Below are 26,330 nucleotides of genomic sequence, written 5' to 3'. Positions count from 1 at the left end.
ACTTTTTCGAACGCGACAGTTAGCAACTCCACCTTCACTTTCTCAATTGATAAAATACTTCATGCGCGAAATATTACAGAGTGTACAAAGCAAACGGAAGAAATTTATTTGAATCGATATTAGAACCGGTTAATAGCAATAATGACGTTGTTCGAGATAAAGAGATAATAAAAAAAAAAAGAGAGAAAGCAAAATAAATATTACATTAAACCATTAAAGATAAATTAACGTTTACAATTTTAATTAAATCTACTTTATTTTATTCATGCGTGCAACTTTTTAAAATAATATACATATTTTCCATTCTTCTGTTCCGATTATCCCAATTGTTCTGTTTTAGGTATTCAGTACAGTATACAATTTTTTTTTTCTTTTTAATCTTTGCGCTAAGTATTACAATTCGTTTGAAAATATTCACACGCAGCGGAAAATATTTAACCCGTGTAAAAATAACAAAGGTTTTGTTTTAATTTACTTTTCTAAATATTTTATTTTTATAAAATTTTTTTAGCATTAAAAATATCTATCGGTTTAACTGAATTATAAAAACAATGGCGTTAATACGCAGAACAAATATTCGATTTATTCTACAAAATGTCAAGTTTATCACGCGAGCACAATCATAAGAAAAATTCCTCCGTCTCGTCACGTTTTTTTCTCTTTGCTTTCATATCGCGCCCGTCGGTTCGAGTCTTGGTCTATCTCGTTTCCAGAGACTATAATCTTGAAAAAGGGAGCATGCATTATCGTGTGCTCGGATCCGTGAAAATAAGGTCTCGTCTTCCAGCGCAAAGCAGGAAGATCAAAAAAAAAAAAAAAAATAAAAAAGGTGCGAGCAACATTATTTACGAAGGCTGACCGAACACGTATCGATACTCGTTCTCTTTTGCGTGTGCATATGTGCGTGCAAATCCAACCTCTACATTATTTGTACTAACATGTTTCTATTCACTGCCTCTTAATGTTCATAAATTTCTCAAGACGAATGTATACGTCTCCTAACAAAAGGTAAATTCGTTTTCCATTGATTTGTTGGTGCTTCACACGCGAAAAGCGTTTCTATCACCATTTCCTCCGTCGTCGCGGTTCAACGAGGAAAGGAATAAAAGAAGAAAAATGAAACTGCGAAAGGAAAGAAAAACGCGAAACCCTCAGGAAAGAATGGCTCGCTTCTCACTTCTTCGATATTCGCGACACTTAAGCCTTTAGCAAACATTTGCGCTAGCTATGTATAGAAATAAGAGTGAGTTTCATCGGTAAACAGTCCCAAACCACGTGTGCAAACACGAAGCTGAAGAATGACGTTCTTCAGCTGTAAAAATTGTAGAGACGGCGAATTAATTTCTTATGCAGGCAACGATTGCGCGAGCGCGCGCGCGACGAAAATTCACGACATTCAACAGTTAATTGCAAATAATAATCCGCGCCGTCTAAACGCGTTACGACTAAATACGTAAAATATTTTAATCCAACATAATTTAACGCAAATATGTATACACGTATTCGGTACATGCCTGACGTTGTATACTAATAATAATTATAATAAATTAATAATATATAAAAATTCAAATATACGTTTCAAGAGTTTATAACGATCCGATGCGTCTATAAAAGCTTTTAAAGGCTTAATATTATTTTAATTATTACAGTACAGTAAATATTAACTTGATTTATGTTTGCGACAGTGAGGCAATGGTAAACAATATAAGAACGGCAGATTCAACAGGTGTTACACTGCGAAATTGCGTAAAGTCCAAACGATAAGAAAAACAAGAGGGAAAATACAACGGATTTGCTACATAAGCCGTGTTACAAGAATTTCATTAAGTTCGGTTTTATTTCACAGCGCACGGCCATGTGATATTAATTAACGAAACACGATTAAATGCGCTACAAGTAAAATTTTAATTCCGCATCAATTTCGAATGACGGGCAATCAAACGGGTATCAATAAAAGTTTAATAACACGTTGATTATTTAGACTATTTACGCGAAATAATATTTAGCGAATAAAAAAGAAAATAAAAGAAATTGAAAAAAAAAAAAAAACTGTAAATTCAATATTAATATAAATGGACAATTGAACAAAGTATTTAAATTATTATATACGTCATCTCGCATGTGAAAGTTGTATTTATGAGTATCGACCGGATATTCATATCGTTCCCATATATCGCGCTTTTTATTGATTGAATAAACCTTTCCCTATTCGCCCAGCACAAAACAAATTATTACCGTATACTGATTAATTGACCAGTATATTCGGTGCAATGGCGAAAATATTGATGGCTCGAATAAAACGTCGTTATTACATTAACGCAGGCTCGCATTGCCACCCTGCGTTTATCAACAACAAAATTACATCGCCATAGAGTCTCACTGATAAAAGCGTCATTAAGTTAATTAATTTGTTAATATGAAATATTACTTTTAAATAAATTAAATGGAGAATTGCGTCACGTTGTTGTCACTGTGTGCTTCCAGGCTCGATAAGCAACATAGACGGGGCGGAATATCACTGCAACAAGACTGCTGTGCGAAAAGTAATCAGCGGAGTCGTTGGCGCGGCGAGTTCGGTAACTTCGATACAGGTTGCCAATCTGTTACGACTGTTCAAAATTCCTCAAGTAAGTAAATAATTTTAATACCAAATTTGAACCTTGCGCGAGTCCGACACATACGCGCGCGCGGATTGCAGTTATTTTCCCGATAACGTAGACATACGTGCACGTATCATAAATGATTTTTTTGTTATACTTTAGCAAAGATTTATAACTAATCAAGTACCATTATTATATCCCTGAAGGCTGGATAAAAATGCCAGGCTAGATACCAGTAAACCGTAAAAACTTCATTCTTGTCGAAAGTTTACAGAACGCGCGGTTTAAAATCTTTGTACCGTGAAATCACTTCATCCAACGCTACTTTCCTTACAAACCATTCGAGTCCCTTGGCCCATTTTATCTCTCAGCGCTCTATTAAGTTGAGGTTGAGGTTTAAAGGGTGTTACTATAACACATTATCCGTCCAACCACGAAAGAGCCATATTGCTATTAAACTTTTATTAAATCTCTGTTATTCGATATTTGTCGGCGACGAAAGGTAAATCGAAATTAAATTCTGATAGCACCGTATGTCGTAATATTACTTATAACTTAATAACAAAATTAAATCTTGTTTTTTTTTTTTAAAGCGAATATGATCGAGATATTATTATTATAAATTTCCGATATTGTATCATTATTTTTCTTTTTCATATATTAATATAATTATTGTGTTGAGCAAAGATTGAATACGCGGTGTATTACGCGTTTTATTTTTATTCGCGAGATAATTGTAGATTATACGATATAGATTCGATATCGGAATGCTTGTATTTTTGCCACGTCAGGGATTCATACCAACGTAGCTAGTCCTTTTGTAAAACCTACGAAACCGTGTTATCGTTAATTGAAATGAACCGGCTGCGCCCAAACCGCGCGAAATTACAAGCACAATTCGTTAAGCCGATAAAATAGAATAAGAGATACATGCTCCCGAATTATTCGATAAAATTTTATTTTACGCGACTTTGTTTCGGCAAAGAGACTCGAAATATTTTACTTATTAACTGTATTATAAAAATTCGAAATACTTTCTTTGTATTACTATTTCCTTTTGTTGATTAACACGGGCGTGCGGACTTTTATTTGTCATAGGAAAAGAAAAAGTTTTAAACTAATTTCTTAATAAATTGCATCGTAATTAAATGCATCTAAACTATCCGATGACGTGTATCTGTCGCACATTACGTCGCGTATAATAAATTATCAGACGCTAACAAATAAAAAGATTTTTATTTCCACGACATTGATGTAAAAAGAAATTAACCTCTTCGACGATATTTATCGCAAATCAAATGGAATATTCAAAGGCGGATTGGCCCGCGATAAAAATGCTAATTGCCGGCGGTCAAAGTTATGAAGTTCACGTTAATTAAAAAATTTTACGAGCGGTTATAAGTATACTTTTAATCGGATAATGTAAATCGCACCCGCCCAAAGACTTCATAGATTAGATAGAATCTAATTATTTTCTTTGGAGATTATATTTGAATTTTGTCTCTCGACGATAAGAAGCGAAATGAGCGTTTCGCGGTCTCGTTCTCTCGAATGTTTTTCGCGCGAAGTAATTTCCGATCGGGGATTTTTTTCCTTCAATTTTCTTTTTTTTTCCTTTCCTTTTTTTTATGTATTTTATCTCCTCGGTTCGTTCTACCCTATCGTCATGCCCTATAGATACGCTGATGATCGAGGAGCAACGGAAGAAGGATTATCGATCGTTATTCAAATCTCAGCTACGACGTCAAGCAACGTATATTTCCAAGTGAGAAATTTCGTAAGGACGATGCAGCTTGCAAGACGCGATTTCATTATTTAGTTCACTGACTTGAGCTAGCATCGGCTTACGTCTTGAGTCTCGATCGTAATCCCACGAGCTTCGACATTTCTAGCAGAGATGGAAATCCACTTACAGAAATTGCTGCCGACCGTTTTCTTTCTGACTAATTCGATTCGCTAAAATCGTGACTAAAATTTATGACGAAGGCAGCGCACTTGATACGGTTAAAGCCATCTTGATTGGACAGTATAATTAACAAAATGTGATTACAAATATATATACATATTATTAACATATGTATTATATCAACGATTGATTAGTAAAATACTGCATAATGAGAATTGTAATTTATAATAAACGTCCAAGCATTAATTTTTTTTTCTTTCTTTCTTTCTTTTTTTTTAAAAAAAAAAAGAAACCGCGTTTTGCGTATATTTGCAAATTATTCTATAAAATATATCTATCTCATCCTTATTAGAAATATGTACACCGATTTAACGATTTTCAAAACGACCGTATATTTTAAATCGCGAGCGAAAAAACGGAGTAATTTAAGCGTGAGCACCAAGACTGTAATTTAGCTTACATCTCACGGAATTGCCCTCGAGTCTTTGTACGCGTGTGTTATCGAATCCTGTGAACTGACTCCTGTTCGCTTGTCGATCATGTCGCGACACATGTACGTGTACACGGTAGGATACTGATTGACACGAATAGCGAAGCTCCCTTTGACGGGTATGCACTTTCCGCTCATGTGCTTGGTGTTCATGCGGGGTGTTATGCCTGTGTTTCTACGTCGATCGTACGTCATCGCGTTGACAAGTTGCGGAGAAATCGTTTAGCTAAGCGGTCGTCCGCAGCGGCTTCGGATCGCACGTACCTAGCACGTACCTGTGACGGGCAACGATACTGTCGATATAAGTCGAGGTTAACATGATGAATAATGTATCTGTTACGAAATAATGGAGCTAATCGAAAAGTACGATTCCTCTCGCCACGGGAATCTCCACGGTCCCGAACTACATATTAATATACCGCGCTTTATCATTCGCTGAACGTTGTTGTTACGCCAGAAATCTATTTCGCGCATTAATATATTTAAGTTAGAAAATTTATATCGAGCACGTACGCGGCGAATAATTTCGATGGAAAAGTTTAAATTGCCTCGCTCGCTTAAAATCTCGCGACATATATATGTATGAAATTACAAGACATCGAAATTTCTAAGATTGATCACTTCCAAATAATGAAACGTCATTTTAGAAGATAGAGCTCTTAATAATAGAGACATGTTTTGTCAGTTTTGAAGAAGATCGCCTTTAATCAGATTTCGCTTTATACCGCCGCCGAAATGATGAAGATCGAGCGCTTCTCGATCTTGTAAAAACTGTTATGAATATGGCCAAAGTAAATTGCTGGATTGCATGAAAGAACAATGCAAGTTCGTGGAACAAGTATTAGTAATGGTGCTTATCTCGGTCGGATAGCACTCTCCGTTATACGTAAAGGAAGTTTTTTCGAGATATAATTTCGAACAAAAAACGAATTATTTAATGCAAGAGCAACGACAGAATAATACTAAGATACAATTACGCCCGAAAGTTTATAAATTAAGTATATGTGGATACATTCGTAAAATGTACGACTCTAACTATTATTACCGTGATAATTGTAAATAAGTTTATTAGGAAGTTCGCTCTGTTTAAGGAAATAATAGCGAATACTTAAATTCTTCGTAAAAACCAAACTTGTTACCTCTACTCCAATGCCTTTAAGCAAAAGTATGAAATTGACTTGGTCGAGGAAATTCATAAAAGTTTGCAACTTTCTTTTTTTTTTTATTTTTATTTCTTTTTTTTTTAATACGTCGTAAGCAAAAAGCGATCCCGTTTTACGTCACATACATTCTCGAACAGTGTTCTAGTTTAGCATAACGCCAACGTGATAAGTTTCACAAGATCGACTAGCTTAATAGACGTGTCAAAGAAAGCAAGAGTAAATGCGAAAAAAAAAGTAAAACTTGCATATTTTGCAATGTAATGAATGTAAGAAGTTTTATAATTTATCGATAATGAGCTTGATAAATAATAAAAAAATAGAAAGAAAAAAACGGGCACTGTACAACTTTAGGTTTAATTAATGTTCAGCAAAAATATCTGTATTAGAAGTGTGTGTATGTTAAGTATGTGAATGCAGGTGCTGATATTACGAAATTATTATTGACTCGGGTAATATTCAAAGATTAATTCAAACTTCGCTCCTGATAAAGTATCAATGTATATTTTTAACAATTTAATTCTTGTTTTTCAAGATAATTTAAAATATTTCATACGAGTATTACATTTTATATAAACATTATATTATTATTATTATTCAGCGAAATAGACTTCGGACTAATTAATACGAGTTTTCAATAATAAACAGTTCCACTAATTTTAAAAAGTTAATTAAAAGTTGATTGTAAAAAGGGAATAGTGTGTCTGTATTTTCCATTTTGCGCAATAACTTCGCGTTCATTTATACCAACTTTTTAGTTCTAATTTGTGTACAGAATAGAATTTGCAAATTTAACGGTATTTAGTATTTTGCTTTCTTATGCAAATGCAATTGAAACGTGCTTTAGAGAACAGTTTCTCAGTTTCTAACAGTATGGTGATACAGATCGCAGTGTCGCGAAATTGTTTCGCAAACCTATGCCTCAGCAGTAGAAATGGATATAAATCTCACCGAAAGAATTATGGACTGAAATTAAATCCGCCGCCGTTTCCCTAGACTTATATTTCGCCTGATCCTTTCACGTCTTCCCTGAGATCCTCGCAAAATCTCTTTCAAACTCGAACCTTTGGAGATTTTCAGAGGCATGAATCGACGACATCTGAGTTTTCGCGGAGGATCGTTTTTTCTTACAGACACCTGAGTCGCCCAAAAAAAAAAAAGAATACCGTACACAACATCGTTTATTTCTTCGTGTATTTCTTTGATAAAAAAAAAAAAAGAAAGAAGAAGAAAAAAAATAATCATTTATTACATTTTTGGTCGCGTTGGTCGAATTCTATTCAACGCGAATTAAAGATTATTACTATCTATTGTTGCAGTAAATTACCGCTTCAATCTTTTCTTGAAACAGATTTTACAAGTTTGCATGTAAATGCGCGTATTATCGCGTTTGACCTTTACTACGTACATATAGTATACATATGTACGTATATCTATCACGGTGAGACCTCTGTCGTAAAATGAGACCCTAACAATGTAGACGATATTAAACAGGTTAATCTTCTAACTTGCATACCAGGATTGACTATTGATACTCCGAGTGAAGGGGTTTAGATCAACTATTATTATCACAAAGTTACTGCGTTCAGTACCTCACGATTCGAGTATCCTATTCACCGATCAACAAGTTCAAGTTTGTCCTCTAGTTAGCGCCGTAATGAAAATGCGCCTACGATCGTTATTATTAAACGGATTTATAGTATATGAAGAGAGAGACAGAGAGAGATTAAAATAATTTAAGAAATTCTTAGCCGCGTCGCGGTATCAAATAATTTGCTTCTAATTAATGCACGGCAAATACGCAATAAAAAATATTTAGAACGATTTATCTCCAAGTACCGTTGACCTAAATTTTTTTTTTTTTTCTTTTCCAGATCTTTAGCACCTTTGGTAAAAACGTAAGAAAGGAAAACAGTATAAATCTGGGGGGGAAGTTGGAATTTATATCACGCGCGGATAATTAATGTTTTCTTTACGCCCGCGCAAAGTTATACACGTTTTGTTTCGATCAATATTTTCGCGTTTTAACGACGGAGGCGAAGAAAAATATCCGAAGTCGTATTATCAGTCGACCAAGTCGAAGTCAATCAAGCGGACCGAGTCGAAGTTTCATACGATTCCGTCGATCCGGGACGGGATACATCGGTCGGGCGAGCAACTTGCCGGTGGATAGTAACCACGCTAAATCTGACAAACCATGATAAATATATTCGCCATGGCGTGTAAGCACCGCGATGTATGATAGGACGCGCGTTGTTCCGGAGAAAAGTAGCGCTGGTAGCCTTCGTGGCGTGAGATAACGCCGTCTCGTTTCTCACTACATAAACTCATCCGACGTTTAACGCATCGACGTCGCTTGTACGGATCGAACACGTTGAAACCTCGTTGCGAGCCGAAACAAATTGAGCAAGCCGTCGCGGGCCAAATTCCCCCGAGTGTCGCGAGCATAAAAACGTAAAAATTACGTCAACGTTACATACGACACGTTACATATAACACGAGTATCGTAACGTAGAGCCTCGTCCGAGCCGGTCGAATCGTAGGCTGATAATACGCAGCGTGGAAATTCAACTTGTACGACAATCCGTGCTGTAGTCAAATAAGTCAAAAGCCGCGTAGATAATCGTAGGAACGATAACGGCATATATTCATCAGTTCTCCGAGACGTAGCGCGATTATATCAAACCGGCGGAGCAGATTTCGAAGGAGCCGCCTTACGAATTGCCTTTCTCGACGAAAAGATGATTAATTATTTGCGTTACTACGCGCGGTTAACCCAAAATCGCCCTGTTCTTCGATAAGTGTCGCAAACGGCGAACGATGAACATTTGTGTACAAAGAGGGAGAACTCGGTTCATAGACAAACGACAAACTGATGATGGAATTTATTATGAAGTTACGATGAAACGTACGGACTTAGATAAACGATCCTCCGTATACAATCGCCATTGTTTCCCTGAATTGTCCGGCTCTCGAGATTAAATTCATATAAACGGATAGATCATTATTTATATTAGATCGTCAAACAGCTAAACGTATTTGATCGTATCGCTTCGTCAAACATCTCTATTTTTAGACCCCCTTAAAATTCCGTTCCACGAATACGCGATTCCATAAAACTTTGATTTTCAAATCCCTTCGATCTTGTAGCCGCTTAAACCTGTAGATTCTGCGACCTTTTAGTCTTTGAATCCTTACATTGTTAAATTCTTGAATCTCCCTTGAATCTTGGAGCTTCATAACGACTGTTTGATCACTTATACCTTGCAAGCTTTTGACGTTATATCTTTTTGAACGCTTAAATATTAAGATCCCCCCCCCCCTTCTCGGAGATATTTTTAGTGACATTTGCAACACGTAGAGCTAAGAGACCTAACGACGGCGTTTCGACGGTATAATATGTATGTATCTTTATAGAACACGAAGCGATATAAATTATCTTTGCTCTTATTTTTTCAAAAAGGACCAGGAGACTCCGCGTGGCTCTCTAAACATTACACGTTTTCGCTCTCTCGGTCTACTCGGCAGTAAAATCAGAGAATTCGAGACTAGCAGAAACGACGGCAACTTTCAGAAGGGTCCAAGTTTACTTCGCTTTTAGTCAAGCGCAACCACTCGTCTGCAATCACGAACAGGATTATCCAATGCCAACGCAAATATCCGTATTCTATAATGTCGTATGCAATGCAATGAAAACTCGATATCGTTCTTCGATAGGCTTGAAGACTAGACGTGAATTTAAGAGGTAGAAGATAAAAAAAAAAAAAAAAAAGGGAAAAAAAAATCTTTTCGGCGATCAGACATTGTCGAACAAGATTCGGGGATCGCGAACGTGAATGATAAAAGCTCGGATGAATTTTATCGCTGTTATTACTCACTGAATAGCTATTAGTTAATTGCCATGCGCTGCTCAACTTTTGAATTATTTGCGAGATTAAACAAATTTCTTAATTCATTAATTTCTTAATTCAATTAAACTGGAATATTAATTTAATCTTAAAAAATAATAAAATAAAATAAAATATTCAAGAAACGATAATCATTAAATGGAAACAGCCTCATTTATCTACACCACATCTCTCACCGAACATTACATCAGCGCGAATAAAAAAAATAAATAAAAAAAATGTATCTCATGCAAATATTGCACAAATATTATATTTGAAAAATCTCTCGTTGTAAAATCGTAATAACGGTTCAGTATACATGTTCTGAGCTAGAAAATTTATAACCCCCTCGTATTTGAATAATTTAACATGGAAATTTTACCTATTGTGTTATAGGTCTCCTATTTCTCGACAAGTCCAGAGCTTTCCAACAAACAACGCTTCGAATATTTTACCCGCACCATACCTAGCGATCACTATCAGGTTAAAGCGATGGTCGACATTGTATTGACGATGGGCTGGAGCTACGTTTCCATCATTTACGAAGAAAGCAACTACGGCATAAAAGTAAGTACTCGATCGTAATATCGGATTTACATTTACGAATAGTACCAGAGAACTCGCAAAGCTACGTGTATTGTTCGCTTGTTATTATTCTGTTAAAACAGATTTAACTAGTTTACGTTGTTAAATTATAACTTAATAATAAAAAATCGTATAATAAAGTAACCGTATATTCGCGAAAATAATTGAATTAAAAAATAAAATTTAAAAAAATAGAAAGAAAAAGATCTCAAAAAATTTTCCTATCAAAGCAGAGCTGATAACGAAAATATCAAATTAACGTAGTGTAATATAAAAATTAAAGCTCGGATTTAGGTGCGGGATTCGAGGCAATTTCCGAGAGTAAACAGGACTTGGTCGTTGGAAAGGCATTTCGTAGAAGCGCAAAAGAACATTGCGAACCGTGTTTAAATGTTCGCGTCGAGCGGATAATATGCGAAAAAAAAAAAAAAAAATAGGAGCAGCTAAGAAGCGGTAAACCTCAACAACTGAATCTGCCTGGAACTTGAAACTAAATTCTAACACTGGCAGACGAAATAAACATTATGCGCCAAAAGATACCCAGCTTATTAATTTCTGATTAAAAAATATCCATACTCGAAGAAAGCGTATTTGTGAAATATATTGAAACGACGGTTTTTGCGAACAGAAGAAATAATCGGCGACTCTATTGTTTTAACGTAAAAGAAAAAAACTTTCGCGTCGAGCGGATAATATGCGAAAAAGAAAAAAAAAAAAAAATAGGAGCAGCTAAGAAGCGGTAAACCTCGACGACTGAATCTGCCTGGAACTTGAAACTAAATTCTAGCACTGGCAGACGAAATAAACATTATGCGCCAAAAGATACCCAGCTTATTAATTTCTGATTAAAAAATATCCATACTCGAGAAAAGCGTATTTGTGAAATATATTGAAACAACGGTTTTTGCGAACAGAAGAAATAATCGGCGACTCTATTGTTTTAACGTAAAAGAGAGGAATACGCGCCGTCCTCAATCACTTGCACTCGCATCATGAAAAATTCATAAACGTCTTTGCTGCGACACTTCGCCGTGAAATATATTTTCCCGTACGCACACACACGTCATATGTGTATCCCAGCGTACACGTACCGTACCTTATTATTTTTGAAGAAGATTCTATTTTGACAATTTGTCCGCGGGTCCGAAAAATATAACTACTGCGACAATTTAAGAGAAAACTATCAGCTGACCGTTAAACATTAAATTAAAAAATAAAAACTCGGGCTAAAGATTATGAGACGGCGTTTAAAAATATTTTTTCCACAACTTTGTGGCTTTGTGTTTAAAATAAAAAAATTGTCAGAAGAATATCCAAAAACCATTTTACCAAAATAATTTGAATATGTTCGAGGCAATAGATTTTTTCTGATTAAGATTGTTATATTCTTACCTCGATTTTTTTTTTACTTTCTTTGAGGTGACCATAAAAATTAATAATGTATTCTGAGATTAAGTAACGCTGAATAATTTACTGCTACATTTATTATCGTGTTAGATAAAAATTTTAATAATGATTTACAATCGTTAGGAAGGAATTTTCATCACATTGTACTTCTTTACGTCTCAATTCTTTTACATACGCTCGATATTTAATGTTTCTAAATCTATTGCCTCGAAATTAATATAAAAAAGCAACTCACCGAGTCGTTGTGCAGACAGCGAAGTCAAAACTATCGACCTGTAACAAATAAATATTTTATTTAAGAATATTAAAAAAAAATAAGATCAATTTAATGTAAAGATTATTTTTTTATGACGTCTCGCGATTCAATCATTAAACTTTTCCTTTTTACTTCCGAATACATCTTCGAGTCGCAGCGTCAAAAATAATCAATGCTTTAAACAAAAACCATTATCGCATCCGTTAAATTGCTAAATCTTTTTAACAGACGTCCGATTTTTGAAATGCTAATGTAAGAAATAATCGCTGGTGGCGCGCATATTTTCGCGTTAACTCGCTCGCGTAATTAATCCGTGAAAAATTCAGGCAAGTGGATATTACGTGCAAGTGAAACGCGGCGTTAATATCTCGCTAAATGTGCGGCGAAATCGAACCCGGGCGAAATCGTTGGGGATGAATTCCGAACGGTCTTCGCGCGGCATAATGAGCGCCGTTGTAATTAAGTCGCGCTCGAGAAAGTGACGCCGCGAAAGAGCGGAATAATGAACGAATGACAATTACTCACCCCAGTGCCTGCTCAGCCGGTTCCGCGTCCTGCCGCAAGTCCTCCGTCGCCGGCTTGTCCTTCGTCCTTCGTCGCAGCTCTTCCACAGGTACACTCACGGCCGCGCACAATTTTGCCGGGCGCAATTTTACCGCGACGCGGTCCCGACGTTGACTCCGCGACGTGGCTTTAAACTTTAAATGATTCCGGGTCGAAATAATCTCCCGACCGCGCTTCTCCGTAATTCGCACGATTCCGCTTGGCACTCTCGTCTCCCTGAGCCCGGATCGCTTCCGGCTTCTGTGACCCGCGACGTAATTAAGAACGATCCGAGTCGAAGTGATCCAGCAGCGATTAACAGGAATATCGGACCCTTCCCTCGCGCGTGACGCACTCTTGGTATATAATTTTAATTCGGATTTACCTTTTTTGATTCGATTTTAATGATTTTGTTTAATTTAAGTTGCGATTGATATTCTTTTTCGAAAGCATAACGCTCCGCGTCGGCTTGCAGCGGCTCCGTGCCGGCTAACGACGGTTTGTAGCTGCCCGTAACCGTTCGTACTTGTTCGTACCTGTTCGTAACGGCCGGTGCCAACCTGTAACGGTCGGTGCCAGCCCGTAACGGTCGGTGCCAGCCCGTAACGGTCCGTACCAGCCCGTGCCAGGCCGTACCAGGCGCCAGGTACCGTCTGCCGACAGACTAGCCGCTAGGAGTCGCAGACAGGCGATCTTCTCGAAAGTCAAATTACGTTTCTAATGTTATATAACGGGACGTGGTCAAGCGTTGGAAAATAGTTTTTTTTGTGTTCTCTCCTCACGGGAGTTAAAAGTAAGAAACGTGTAAAAATAATAAACGTGTTCATGAACTGTGCAGCCGTTCTAGAATTCTTCTGGTGAGTTTGTATTTTTAGATTTTTCGCCGCGGATGTATCTATAACGGCGAGCCCGCCGGGCTCTACGTACGAGCGATTCGTTATACACGGGGGCATTAATCAAACGGGATAATTAGTCGCTACATTAATTGGACGGTGCGAAGATGTAAAGTAACGCGTACGCAGCACTGTAACCCGACCCAGGCTTCTACGTCATAGCCTGCGCGAGAACCGATCGTGGAATGTGGCGCAATGACTTTGCGTGCGTATCACCGGAGGGTAGATATGACGTTTTCCGCGGCGACAGCGGCTAGCGTACGGTTCCTCTGGGAGGCAGAGGCAAGGGATGGGAACGAGGAGAAATCAGTCATCGGCAAACCGGCCGGCGCGGGATGTACATACGTGCTGCACGTACGAAACTCTACGCACACAACGCCAAAGTTACGTACCGCTAGCTGCCTCCGGCGCAGCAAACGCCTTATCTGCGTTCCCAGCGTACCTACTTACGGGCAACCTCTGCACGTATGCGCGCACACACCTTTCGGCATCGCTACGAAAACACGACTCCCGTCCCCCTCCACCTCTTCACCGAAACCGTTCGCACACCCGCCGTACAATTCGTATATTTACATTCGAGCAAGCGGAATGAATTACGCTCCTTTGTACGGAAACTACCGCCGAAGAAGAATGGCTTTCCATTGTCGCCGGTTACATCTCGACATTTATGTATCGATCGCTCGCTATCATATTTAGCAATCGATTATCTTGTCCGATTAATTAAATTTTCCGCGATTTAACGGATCATACCGGGCGAGCCGTGACGATTGAAGCGGAAATTCCGCGCGATTTAATCGCTTAAAACGCGATTGAATTGAAGCAATAGAGAATTGGCATTATGAATCATTGTTTCGGTGTGTATACTTTTATTTTAACGAGAGAGAAAAAGAGAGAAAGAGACCGGAAAAAAAAAAAAAATTGAAAACAAAAAATTCTTTTGTCCCACACGAATTACGATACGCTTCAGATTGCGTTGCATGCCAAATATATTCTACTCTTCTTACATTTTAAATTACGTTGATAAACGAGCTATTATCACGAGCTTTATTATAATACAGTGCCTACTTTGTGAACGGAATTTAGCTTATACCGATTACAACAATGTATTTATGTTAATCAGTATATTACCTTTGACTTTTCGGTAGATGCTTACGTGCTAAAAAGACATAAAACTGTGCATTAATAAATGAAAAAAAATGTATACACTTTTTAATGAATCATGACTGTTTTATGCAAAAAAAAAAAAAAGAAAAAAAAAATGTAGCGACGCCGGAACCTAGTTACGTCGTCATATAAAGAAAGCAAGTGACGGATCTAATAATATAATACGAGACATTGATATTTATGAGTAGAAAATTGATTCTATATGTAAAACAAACACGAATATGCGCATGTGACGCCCGGACACATGACGCAAATTTAAACAATAAATCGCCTTCCGCATCTAGCTATCCATAATCTTTCCTCTCGATTTCCATTCATAAAGACGATATCAATTATTCCTTTAATATAATTCTCGTAATTAAAATATTGTTTTAAAATTCGACCAAGAGGATTTAGTATTCAAAGATGCAATCGTACAATCGCAGCCGGGCAATTCTAATTGTTAAATTCGCATGATCGCATTAATCGTACAATCGTTGCGCTTGCGATGGCTCCGAAATTCAATGACGGATACTAGGCTACATTAAATTAATATTTCGCGAACATACGTACGCGATGCGTGCGAACGACGCAATTAACACGCAGTCACATTTTGATAGCACGCAGAAATAGCATTTCAATCTACCTCTCGTAAGACAACAATGGCTGGCGACACGGTGAAAAGAAAAGGCCGACCCTGTTACCCAACCGATCAGAATTTCATTACCGCCTATCATATGGACGTACGTGTGTAGTCGGGCGCGCTTTATAGAATTTACACCACAATATTGTGCTCTTCGCGCCGGAGACGAGAGGCGAGAGAAAAACCGGAGCATTACGTTTATACCGTAATTAGATTCCTCGCGAAATACGCGAACTACATAAAGATCGATCCCCGATCCAAGTTATCGCGTCCCCGAGAACTAACAGATTAAACGGAAGTTACTTGAGCGTGCCGGATGCGGTTTTCGCCGGAGCACTCTAAAAAGGTAAAAGCAAAATTCCTTTCTCCCCCTTTCTCTCCGCGATACTTGCACGTGTTAAAGCAACCGTGGACCATTCGGAAAATATATTTGCATGCGAAGGATTCAACATATGAAATATAGGTCACAAATCTTGAAATCTATGATACGTATTTTGACAAAGAAAAAAAAAAAAATATGCACTTGCATTTGGGAATTGCAATTGAAATATTTACGTGGAGGTATTTGAATGTAGTTTAAATTCTGCATTTAAATGATAACAAATGAACATCGCAGCTTTTCTTCTCGTTTAAAAAAAGAAATAATTTCTTTTTTTTTTTTTAATTAAGTACTTAATGATAAATGTACATACGTTTGTGAAATTCGCGATATTTATTAAAAATGTAACGTAATAATAACGACGTGGACCAAATATGTGAAACGTAGCGATCATAAATGCATACGAGAGAACGGAACAAAGATACTGGAAAGTCCCAAATACGAAAAGATCTTTAACCTGATAAATATTTAGAAGCTTCGAAAAAACCCGTATAGCCTTTCTCCCTAACTTTCCTCTTCTATCCCCTCGAGATATCGCGCTTGCCCTTCCACGATTCTTTCTTTTGGTCTAAAACTGTGGAGCGTCCTTCATATATAATGTCAAATATTTAAATTCTTCCATATTTTTACAATAAAACCATATTTCTTGCTTATCACATTATTTCTTTCTACTTTTTATTCGTACATTATCTCCGGCTCGGATATCATAAATAATAATTTATTATAATATGTATAAATAAATTTGATAAATGTTTAGCAATAAAGATTCGACTGTTTTTTTATTCTTTTTGTTTCGCATTCTCTAACGTTACGAATCTTTCAACATTATCAGAAATTGACATTAATATCAGTATGTATCGAATTCAATCCTCGCGCGGGAGTCGAAACAAGGACCATTATAGTACCTAACAATATCCTGTAATAATAAAGGAAGGATCGTGCTTTGATATATGTATACGTAGGAATTTGAAACCACCCCCGAGCCAGGTAATTCAACTGTTAATTTATCGTGATTCGTGAAACAATGATCCGTATTGACCGTGCAATTATTCATGCGCAAGAAACTTCATACCAAGAGACGCGCACCTTTCATCATACTCGTAAACAAATATTTCTATTACCGTTTCATAGAAAGATCAGGAAATGATAAAACATTTTAATAATCGTTGCAATTAAACTCGTCTCAATTACCTCGTATAATTAAATTACTTCGTAAGAGGAAGGCAGAACTTTGTTTTACCCGCGAAATTATTATTACGCCCGTACCTTTAAAGTAGTTAATAAAAGTGTGAGAAGATAAAAAAACTATATTCGTACATAACTACATTTTTCCCCGACGCGACCAATCGATAACAATATTCGCGATAGGATTGGAAATCAGTGATCTCGTGACACGACATACGAATCGCATACGAAAAATGCGCACAGAGAGAAACGGTCCAGGAGGAACGGATCGATACGAAAGCATATATATACATACATACATATATATGATTTCGTGGCACGAAGGGAACATTTTTCAACGATCAGTCGAAAGCCAAAAGCGGGGAACAAATGGAGATTTTTATTACGAATATCCATTTGTTCGACAAAGTAACAGAGTTTTTCTTTTTTCTTTTTTTTTTTCTTCCCACCTAACCGTCGAATCTCGCTGCGGAATTTCAATTACCCGATTCATTTTGCGATCAATAGAGCGAAACAATCTCAAGAAGGCAAATGTGACTGAGCCGCAAAGTTTCTTTACCGCCGTAAAACAAGTTAACGCCGCCGGTGCGGCTTATCGATTTGATCAGACGAACGTGAAATAATATAAGACTGCGTAAGGTCCAGCCGTTTAACGTAGCGGTATGCGTCGTCCTGATACCTTCGTGCAGTTTATCAAAAGAAAGGGCTCTTTATTACAGATGTTTTATTTAACTCTCTATCCTTCCATTAAGGTGCATTTCTTTTCCCGCCCATCTATTCATTCCTCGCTACGCCCATCGTTCTTCTAAAAGACCTCAAAGCACTACGTGCGCTACTCGATGAAGGCCGCGAACAGGTCGGCATTAGATACGATGCATTGTTCGAAACATCTTTGCGGAAATGCATCCTTTTCTATCTCTCTATTTTCCAGGCTTTCGAGGAGCTCGAAGAGCTGCTGGGGAGATATAACATATGTATCGCCGTCAAAGAAAAGTTGGTAAAAGATTCCGGGGTCGCCAAGGAATACGCCTACGATGAAATAGTTTCGAAGCTGCTGACAAAACCACGAGCGAGAGGTAATGTGAAGATTTAATAAACCACGGGAGTTTCGCTTGAAAGTCGGATGTAAAAATTATATGCAAAAACTGCTTTTTTTTTTTTGCTCGCTTTACCGTTCGATGCAATCGGTTTAAAACACGCTTACGGATGTTAATGCACGGACAGATTTTACTTTTATTATTTATCTCGTTCTTTCTCACTTCCTTTTTTTTTTTTTTTTTTTTTCTTTCTCTTTTAAATTATAAATTCGATGTGTACCAGTCTGCGAATAAGTCGCGAGATCTCAGCTGACGTTTCTTCGATAATCTGCCGTATGATGAGATAAACGTCATTAAAAGGTTGAAATTATTGTCACGTTCTCATTTTAACGGCCTGCCTATGCGCGTAACAACATTCTTCTAGTCGATATAAATTATCTTTAAATACAAATAAATCTCAAACGCAGGGAAGATACAATTACGAAATACTCGTATCGATGTTGAATGTAACAAAGGCTCGAACTTTATTTGATCCGCTTCAGAGTGACGAAATGGACTCATTATCGAAATGGAAACGCGACTCACTCCGAACTGTGTCAGACGCAATGAAACTTGTTGAAAATCTGCGCGACTCACCTAACTCTTCCACTTCTTCCTAGGATTTCTTCCGACTAAGGCGAACGAACATTAAATTCTTGGCTTTCTTTAGAAGTTAAACAAGCGCTGTTTAGATTAGTTTTAGTTGAATATTTGTGCACGTGCATTTTCGAGTAGTTTGAAAGAAGTTATTTCGGCGCGCGTAAAAAAAGACATTAAACCATTTTCTTTGTATATTTGTATTATTTTAAAATTTTTGTCCTTTAAATTCAGCAAACGTGCGACGCTAATATTTATACACTTAATTCTAATCGGTGAAGTAATCCTTCGTCATGATGTATTCATAGATTTCCGATAAAACGTAAAATAACATAATGAAAAGAAAATTAGGATCAAGTTGCGAAGAATATCAATGTTAATGAGCTTGTTTTAAATATTATCTTACTATATGAAAAATAAAGTAAATAAAATTCAAACCGTGCTATCTTTATACACGTTATTAATAAAACGTGAGATCGTTAGTATAACGTTTTGCGAAAAAAAAAAAAAATCAAATACAAGTCGCGGATGACAGAGAAACGAACGGACGTCCATTCCGCAGCAGGAAAGTGAGAAATGGAGCAAAGCGAAAATGACTGTAAGACGTATAAAAATTATGGTGTTGTCAGATAACTTTTTTTCGCGTACATTTTACCCGCATACGTAGTACATAAAGGAGCATAATTAATGGCATGACTCTCTCTATCTACGTCGGAACGGTAATCTCGTTTCAGAGAAACAAAATTTAGCGGCTTCGTCTGCGAACGACGAGCGACGCGGGCTTTCTTCGCTACCTCGGACGAATAAATATTTTACCCATTTAATCCATTCAACAGTCTTGAACCTTGACATCCCTTCCACGACGACGACTTTTAAACTCTTTCATGCTTAAATAACTTTCGACCAGTATTTTTTTTTTTTTTTTTTTTTTTTTATAAACAATTTACCTTTATGTTAAATAAAGTATTTCGCGATAAACATCTATTTAATGCGGCATTTTCTTGTGCAGACCCTTTTGCAAGCACACAGTTTTCGACTTTGTAAGGTTCGACCTTACGCTCCCTTTTACGCCCTCATCGATTCCTGTATAATCTTGATTCTCATGAGAATCACCGATCACGACATGAAGCGAGACGTTTCATTGGCACTTTTTCAATAAAAGTTCGAACCCCTCTCATTTCGGGAAAGCGAATTTTTGCAATGCCGACAGGTCGTGCGATAAAATAAAGTCAAATGGTGAACATTTCTTTTTTTTTTTTTACCGCGACAATAAGTAAGAGGAACGAAATAAAAATACCGTACACGATTCTGCAGATAAAATTTTGTTACAAAAAAATTATTTCGACGCTTAACTGTTGCAGGTTGTATTATCTTTGGTTCCGACCAAGAAGTGGCCGGAGTCATGAGAGCTGTCAGGCGTCGCAATGCGACTGGCGTTTTTTCCTGGATCGGAAGCGATGGCTGGAGTGCCAGAGGATTAGTGAGTAACGGTAACGAGCCAGAAGTCGAGGGCACTCTATCGGTTCAACCCCAAGCGAATCCCGTTAAGGGTTTCGAAGAGTACTTCCTCAACTTGACCGTTGAGAACAATCGGAGGAACCCGTGGTTCGTCGGTAAGAGAGCGGCCACAGGATGCTGGATTTACAATAAGAGAGAGAAACTTAGAGAACTCTAGCTTGTACAACAACCGTGTATATATATATGTGTATATCACGTTAATTTCAGAATTCTGGGAAGATCATTTCAAGTGCCGATATCCAAACTCGCCTCGTACGCGATATAACGCAAATTACACGAAAAATTGCACGACAAAGGAACGTCTCACCAAGCAGAATACAGCTTTCGAGGACCAGCTACAATTTGTTTCCGATGCAGTAATGGCATTTGCATACGCTTTTCGGTAATTGAAGACTTTTCTCCGACGAAACTTTATTTTTTGAAAAGTTTTTTCTATACATTTCGCGTATGTGCTGACAAAATTGTGAGAATAAAATATGTTACTCTTTTCTTTCGCAGAGATATGCATCACGACCTTTGCCGCGGAAAAGCGGGATTGTGCGATGAAATGAAACCGACTAAAGGAACAACGCTTTTACAATATCTGCGGAAGGTGGATTTCGAGGGTAAGCTGACAAAGCGTTTCCTCAGAATAGGTTTTCAAGTGTGAATCTAGCCATTGGAATTTATATTGTAAATCGATACAACGTGTTCATCTGCATTTGACGCTTTCGCGTGATATAAAATAAACTGAAAGATGTATACGCTTCCACTATATTATTGTGATTAGCTGCTTATATGTCTCGATCAAGTTTTCATGGTACTCATAGGCGATCGAACGACTACGTTTAAGGTCTAAGCGGAGACAAATTTAGATTCGACAAGGACGGCGATGGACCGGCGCGGTACAACATCATACATTTCAAGCAAACCGATCCGGGGAAGTACAAGTGGATTCGTGTAGGCAAATACTTGGAAGGCGAACTGCGACTGAACATGTCGGGTAAGCTCGTACATTTTCATATTGTTAGACGCTTCCGTATCGCGCTTGGAACGTACCCGTGCTACTCTATATTCCATTAGATACTGTCCGAATGTTCCGTTCTCCTGCGTTGTCATCGTACATGTATTTGTTTTAGAAATCCAATTTAAGCTTGGACATCCTCATCCACCTGAGAGCGTATGTTCCTTGCCTTGCGAAGTCGGCCAGGCAAAGAAATATGTCGAGGGTGAGAGATGTTGTTGGCATTGCTTTAATTGCACTCAATATCAGGTAAGTTAACGATGTGTTATTGAGATAATTAATTGTCTACCAAGCTTAATACTTAATTTCTTCATTTTTAACGTAAGAATAATATATCTTTGGATCGTAATAATGAAAAAAAAGTCTATTTTTACACCCGTTTGTTTAGCTAATATTTCGCGAAATAGATAAGAATATTGAACTCGGATTATTTTAAATCTTATGAATTTTATATTGTTGCTAAAACAGATACGAGAACCTGAAGACGAAACACAGTGCAGTCAATGTAAGCGAGGCACGTTGCCGGATGAAACACATTCGATGTGCCGAGAAGTTCCGGAGGAGTTTCTACGCCCGGAAAGTGGTTGGGCAATAGGTGCAATGTCTTTTTCCGCTACGGGAATGCTGGCAAGTCTATCGTATTTTTTTACAAAATCAAATTTCTTTAAATTGAATTTTTTGTTGAAACTTTACATTTCAAATGTATATCTCAAAATGTAATAATCGTATCTTATATCATAATCGTTTACATGACTGATCACATATGTTTTTTGCGAAAAAAAAAAACAGGTAACATTATTTGTCTGCGGCGTTTTCGTCAAACACAATGACACGCCTGTCGTCCGCGCATCTGGACGAGAGCTATCTTACGTTCTTCTCTCGGGAATTCTACTCTGTTACTTCGCCACATTCACCCTGATATTCAAACCCACGCACATTGTCTGCGGTATTCAAAGGTAAAAGAACAGCCTACGAATCTTTTCAAGTATATTCTACAAGTTCCAACACGACAATATTAATCTCTGTGTTTCTACTAGACTGTTACAGTTAATCGGTAAATTACATTTCTCACTTTGTACGATCAATGCTGTCCAAGTAAAAGTGGCAGTTTTAATAATTTTACATGGTTGAAGAATCTATTAACTTTCAAACTTATTTTCCTACTTTCTTTTTAATACAATTTATCAAGGTACAATAAGAGTATAAAAATTTTTCATAATATTGTTACGGAAACAGAAGTAAAAGTTTAGTGAAAAATAACATGAAAAAAGAAAGTTAATCATATGTATATGTGTATCCAGCTAGAAAGAGCCAGTACATTATGTATATAAATCTTTATATAGTTATAATTTATATATATGATAGAACTTTATTTTTTTTAACAGATTTACTGCAGGCTTCTGCTTTACGGTGGTATATGCGGCTTTGTTAACGAAAACCAATCGAATTTCAAGAATCTTCAACGCCGGAAGTGCAAAGAGGCCATCCTTTATATCACCTCGGTCGCAACTTATTATCTGCTCTGGATTGGTATCCGTGCAGATCTTAATTAACGTAATTTGGATGATTATCGATCCTGCCAAAGCGATGCATCATTATCCTACGATGGAAGACAATCTACTCGTATGCAACAACTACATCGACACCAGCTACATGATCGCATTTACATATCCCATAATATTAATAATCGTGTGTACTATCTACGCCGTCCTTACGAGAAAAATTCCAGAAGCTTTCAACGAGAGTAAGCATATCGGTAAGTTTACTTTCTCATCACCATTATCGCTTCTCGCTGCATTGCGCATATTTTATGTTCATACTATGTTACTGTGTTATTATCTTTCATAATTAAAAAATCTTGATAAAACATATATAAAAAATTAGAAAAAATATTGCCTGTTATCCTGTCACAAGAAATAACTTGCTAAATAAGAAAGAAGTATAAAAGATAATATTGATAGGAAAAATGTAAATCGTATAATATACTATATGCATGCAGCTGTGATATGTTGAAAAATAAAGAATGCAAAGGAATAGTACCATTAAGAAATGACATTTTCTACCCCAGGTTTAACGATGTATACAACATGCGTCATATGGCTCGCTTTCGTACCTTTGTATTACGGTACCGGAAGCAACGTTGCACTGAGGATTACCTCGATGTCTGTAACAATCAGTCTTTCTGCATCCGTAACAGTGGTTTGTCTGTTCAGTCCGAAGGTAAAGCTTGACTCTTTGTAATGTTCGAAAATACTTGCATTTAAAACAAATGTGATCGGGCTCTTTGCAGTTTGTTATTGAATTTCTATGTCCACTGAATGATCATACGTAACGATAAATCAAATTAAATTCAGATTCTTTACACAATCGCAGTGTATTTAAAATTCACACATTAATGTTTTTCAAAATTTACATTATAGAATGAACAAATATTAAAAAAATGCAATTAATATAATATGATTTATCGTAATATGTGCACTCATTTATTTAAAGAGATTCAAGCGTATTATTTATATTGTAGCTGTACATTATATTAATCCGGCCTGAGAGAAACGTACGTCCGACTGTGAGAGCAGGAAGACCAAACCCAACGAAAAGTTCAGCAATAACTGCCACAAATGCCTCGAGTATGATGGGGCCGGTGACAGCGACGACGGTTCTGACAGCTGCTACTTGCGATCAAAATAAAGCTATCAAGAAACATATCGCTTCCACTATGGATTGCTCCACTCAGAGCGAATGTAAATATCGATGACATAAATTGATGATAAATATATGAACGGCCTCTGAGCTATCTGTTCAATTCCCAGATGATTTGATTATTATTTCAACGTGCTTTTTACTTTTCCATTTATATATTACGTACTGTAAATCATGCTTCTTCGCTTTTTTATTCACAGATTACGAAATGGAAATGAAGGAACGAAAAAACGAAGATTCGATGACGACATGCATTTCGCGATCAACGCAAACGACTGTCAACGAGAAGGAATTTGTGACCGTCGTGACGAGTAATAAAAAATCACCGGACGTAATCGTGTCTGCGAGTAACATGGAATCAATAAATAGCACAACGACAAAGCGACTCAATAGCAATGCGAGAATAGGTAATGGACCGTTTTCTCAAAGCGACGTCTCTTTGTAGCGGAAGGTAGGGCTATCAACGGAAACGCCGGTATTAACTGTTAGTTTGAAACCGATATCGAAGAACCCCGTTATCGTATGATTTATCCTATTGTATACTGTATATACGACTAGAACTACGCCAATACATTCTTCAGCATAACGAAATCGATCAAAGTACTGAAAATTATTTTAAAAACTATTATAAAAAGCAATTTATCATCAGATGCCCCTCGCCAGGGTTCGGCAGCAAAATGACGATAACCAGATGTTAAAATTGTCTAATAACGTATATTTAAAGTTATCCAAGTTGTTGGATTAGATTGAGTGAACTTGAAATAGAAGAAATTTATCATATGTATTGTACGACGTGATGAAAATATGTATATCTTGGAATGCACGACGTTACAAATTTATAATCTTAAATTACGTATAAGACGACAAATATAAATGAGCGTACAATGAAAGAATATTAGAATTAAAGATTCTTTTACTACTTAATTGTGTAATGACACGTGCAAATATGCATGATTAACAAATCTAATAATTATCCTGTTTTAAAACAGAGGCTCGAATATTTTTTTTTAACGGATAAGAAGAAATTCGTAATTTTCTTTAAAAAAAAGCACCAAGTATATTGTTCATACGTCATATACTGATGTTACACCTGATTATTGTACATATATGTATCTGTAAATATGTAAATTTGACAGTAAGTTTAACAAATCACACTCCATTGTTTAATAATAATTAAAATGTATGAATATATTTTAGATATAAGCTAATATAATAATTTAAATTTATTGTTTAGGAATATTTTCTGCAAATTATAGGAATTGCTCTTTGTAGAAAGAACATATGCGAATTATATTATAGTATCATAATAGTAACGTTCGTAAGTGTGATTTTGCAAAATGTAAATCTCGTCATTATTGGAATATAATTAAATATAAGATAGATTCTTAATTTAGGGAGGACTATATTAATTTTATGTAATACTAGATATATTTTGTTTGCGCTAAATATATTATCTCGAGAATTAAAAGGTGACATCACATTTAGTGTACACTGAAAGGCAGGTATGCGCAATAAGCGCCTTATCAGCTGTTCAGTGTACACCGAAAAGCAGATATGACATTTTCTGCGGCGACAGCGACTAGCGTACGTAACCCCGGGCGACAGAGGCAAAGGATGAGAGAACGGCAGAACGGGAAGAAATCAGTCATCGGCAAACCGGCCGGCGCGGTATATACATGCGGTTGTACAAGTGAAACTCGACGCACACGACGCTAAAGTCACGTTCGCTAGCTGCCGTCGCCGTATCTGCTTTTCAACGTACATACATACATATATAAATATACAAATATATAAAATAATTGTATATAAAATATGAAATAACGTACGTACATACGAAGTTATCGTGAGTCATATGGAACCAATGTATTGTAATATTTTGTTGAATCATAACAAAATCGCGTGAATAATTATGCGACGTGAATTCCAAATGCAATGAAGGACACAATGTTAATAATAATATATATTATACGTTTCATGACTTCAAGATATTTTAAATACATTATAAATTGAAATAGAAAAAATATATATAGTACTAGCATAATGTACACCCACCGTCAGAAATGGCATTCGTGGTGCTACGACGGCGGCTAGCATACGTGATCTGCGTCGAATCTCACACGAAGCGCGCGCGTACATGTGTTGCGGAGCATCGGTTACCGAAGACTGAGAGAGAACGCGGCCTACTACATACACCTCCCCGCACTCGGCGGCCGAGAGAGGGGGGGGGGAAGTCACGTACGCCAGCCGCCGTCGCCGCTCGTTGCAGCAAATGCCATATCTGCTTTTCAATGTACGTATTAAAATAAAAATTACAAAATAAAATCGGCGATGTAATTTATCACTATTATTTATCTTTTTT

At 36.9% G+C, this 26,330-nt stretch overlaps 1 protein-coding gene across 2 annotated transcripts in view; it reads left to right on the top strand.

The window, feature by feature from the left end:
• Positions 1 to 26,285, top strand: part of Glurb (metabotropic glutamate receptor B) — a 104,948-nt gene extending 78,663 nt beyond the window's left edge. The window contains exons 3-16 of one of the 2 annotated variants that reach the window (XM_070659351.1): positions 2,485 to 2,627; positions 10,440 to 10,610; positions 18,009 to 18,153; positions 20,112 to 20,363; positions 20,476 to 20,650; positions 20,767 to 20,873; positions 21,101 to 21,250; positions 21,387 to 21,520; positions 21,740 to 21,898; positions 22,061 to 22,227; positions 22,657 to 23,027; positions 23,340 to 23,491; positions 23,793 to 24,012; positions 24,172 to 26,285. In XM_070659351.1, coding sequence (XP_070515452.1) covers positions 2,485 to 2,627; positions 10,440 to 10,610; positions 18,009 to 18,153; positions 20,112 to 20,363; positions 20,476 to 20,650; positions 20,767 to 20,873; positions 21,101 to 21,250; positions 21,387 to 21,520; positions 21,740 to 21,898; positions 22,061 to 22,227; positions 22,657 to 23,027; positions 23,340 to 23,491; positions 23,793 to 24,012; positions 24,172 to 24,416 — 2,591 coding nt within the window. In that variant the 3' untranslated portion in view covers positions 24,417 to 26,285. The remainder of the gene's footprint in view (positions 1 to 2,484; positions 2,628 to 10,439; positions 10,611 to 18,008; positions 18,154 to 20,111; positions 20,364 to 20,475; positions 20,651 to 20,766; positions 20,874 to 21,100; positions 21,251 to 21,386; positions 21,521 to 21,739; positions 21,899 to 22,060; positions 22,228 to 22,656; positions 23,028 to 23,339; positions 23,492 to 23,792; positions 24,013 to 24,171) is intronic. The other variant, XM_070659353.1, reaches the window with a different exon arrangement.
• Positions 26,286 to 26,330: the final 45 nt, after the last annotated feature.

The sequence above is a fragment of the Cardiocondyla obscurior genome, linkage group LG07, assembly GCF_019399895.1.
Source record: "Cardiocondyla obscurior isolate alpha-2009 linkage group LG07, Cobs3.1, whole genome shotgun sequence".
Classification (NCBI taxonomy): Eukaryota; Metazoa; Arthropoda; class Insecta; order Hymenoptera; family Formicidae; genus Cardiocondyla; species Cardiocondyla obscurior.
The sequence above is the reverse complement of the archived record's forward strand: the minus strand, read 5'-3'. Positions and strand labels throughout refer to the sequence as shown.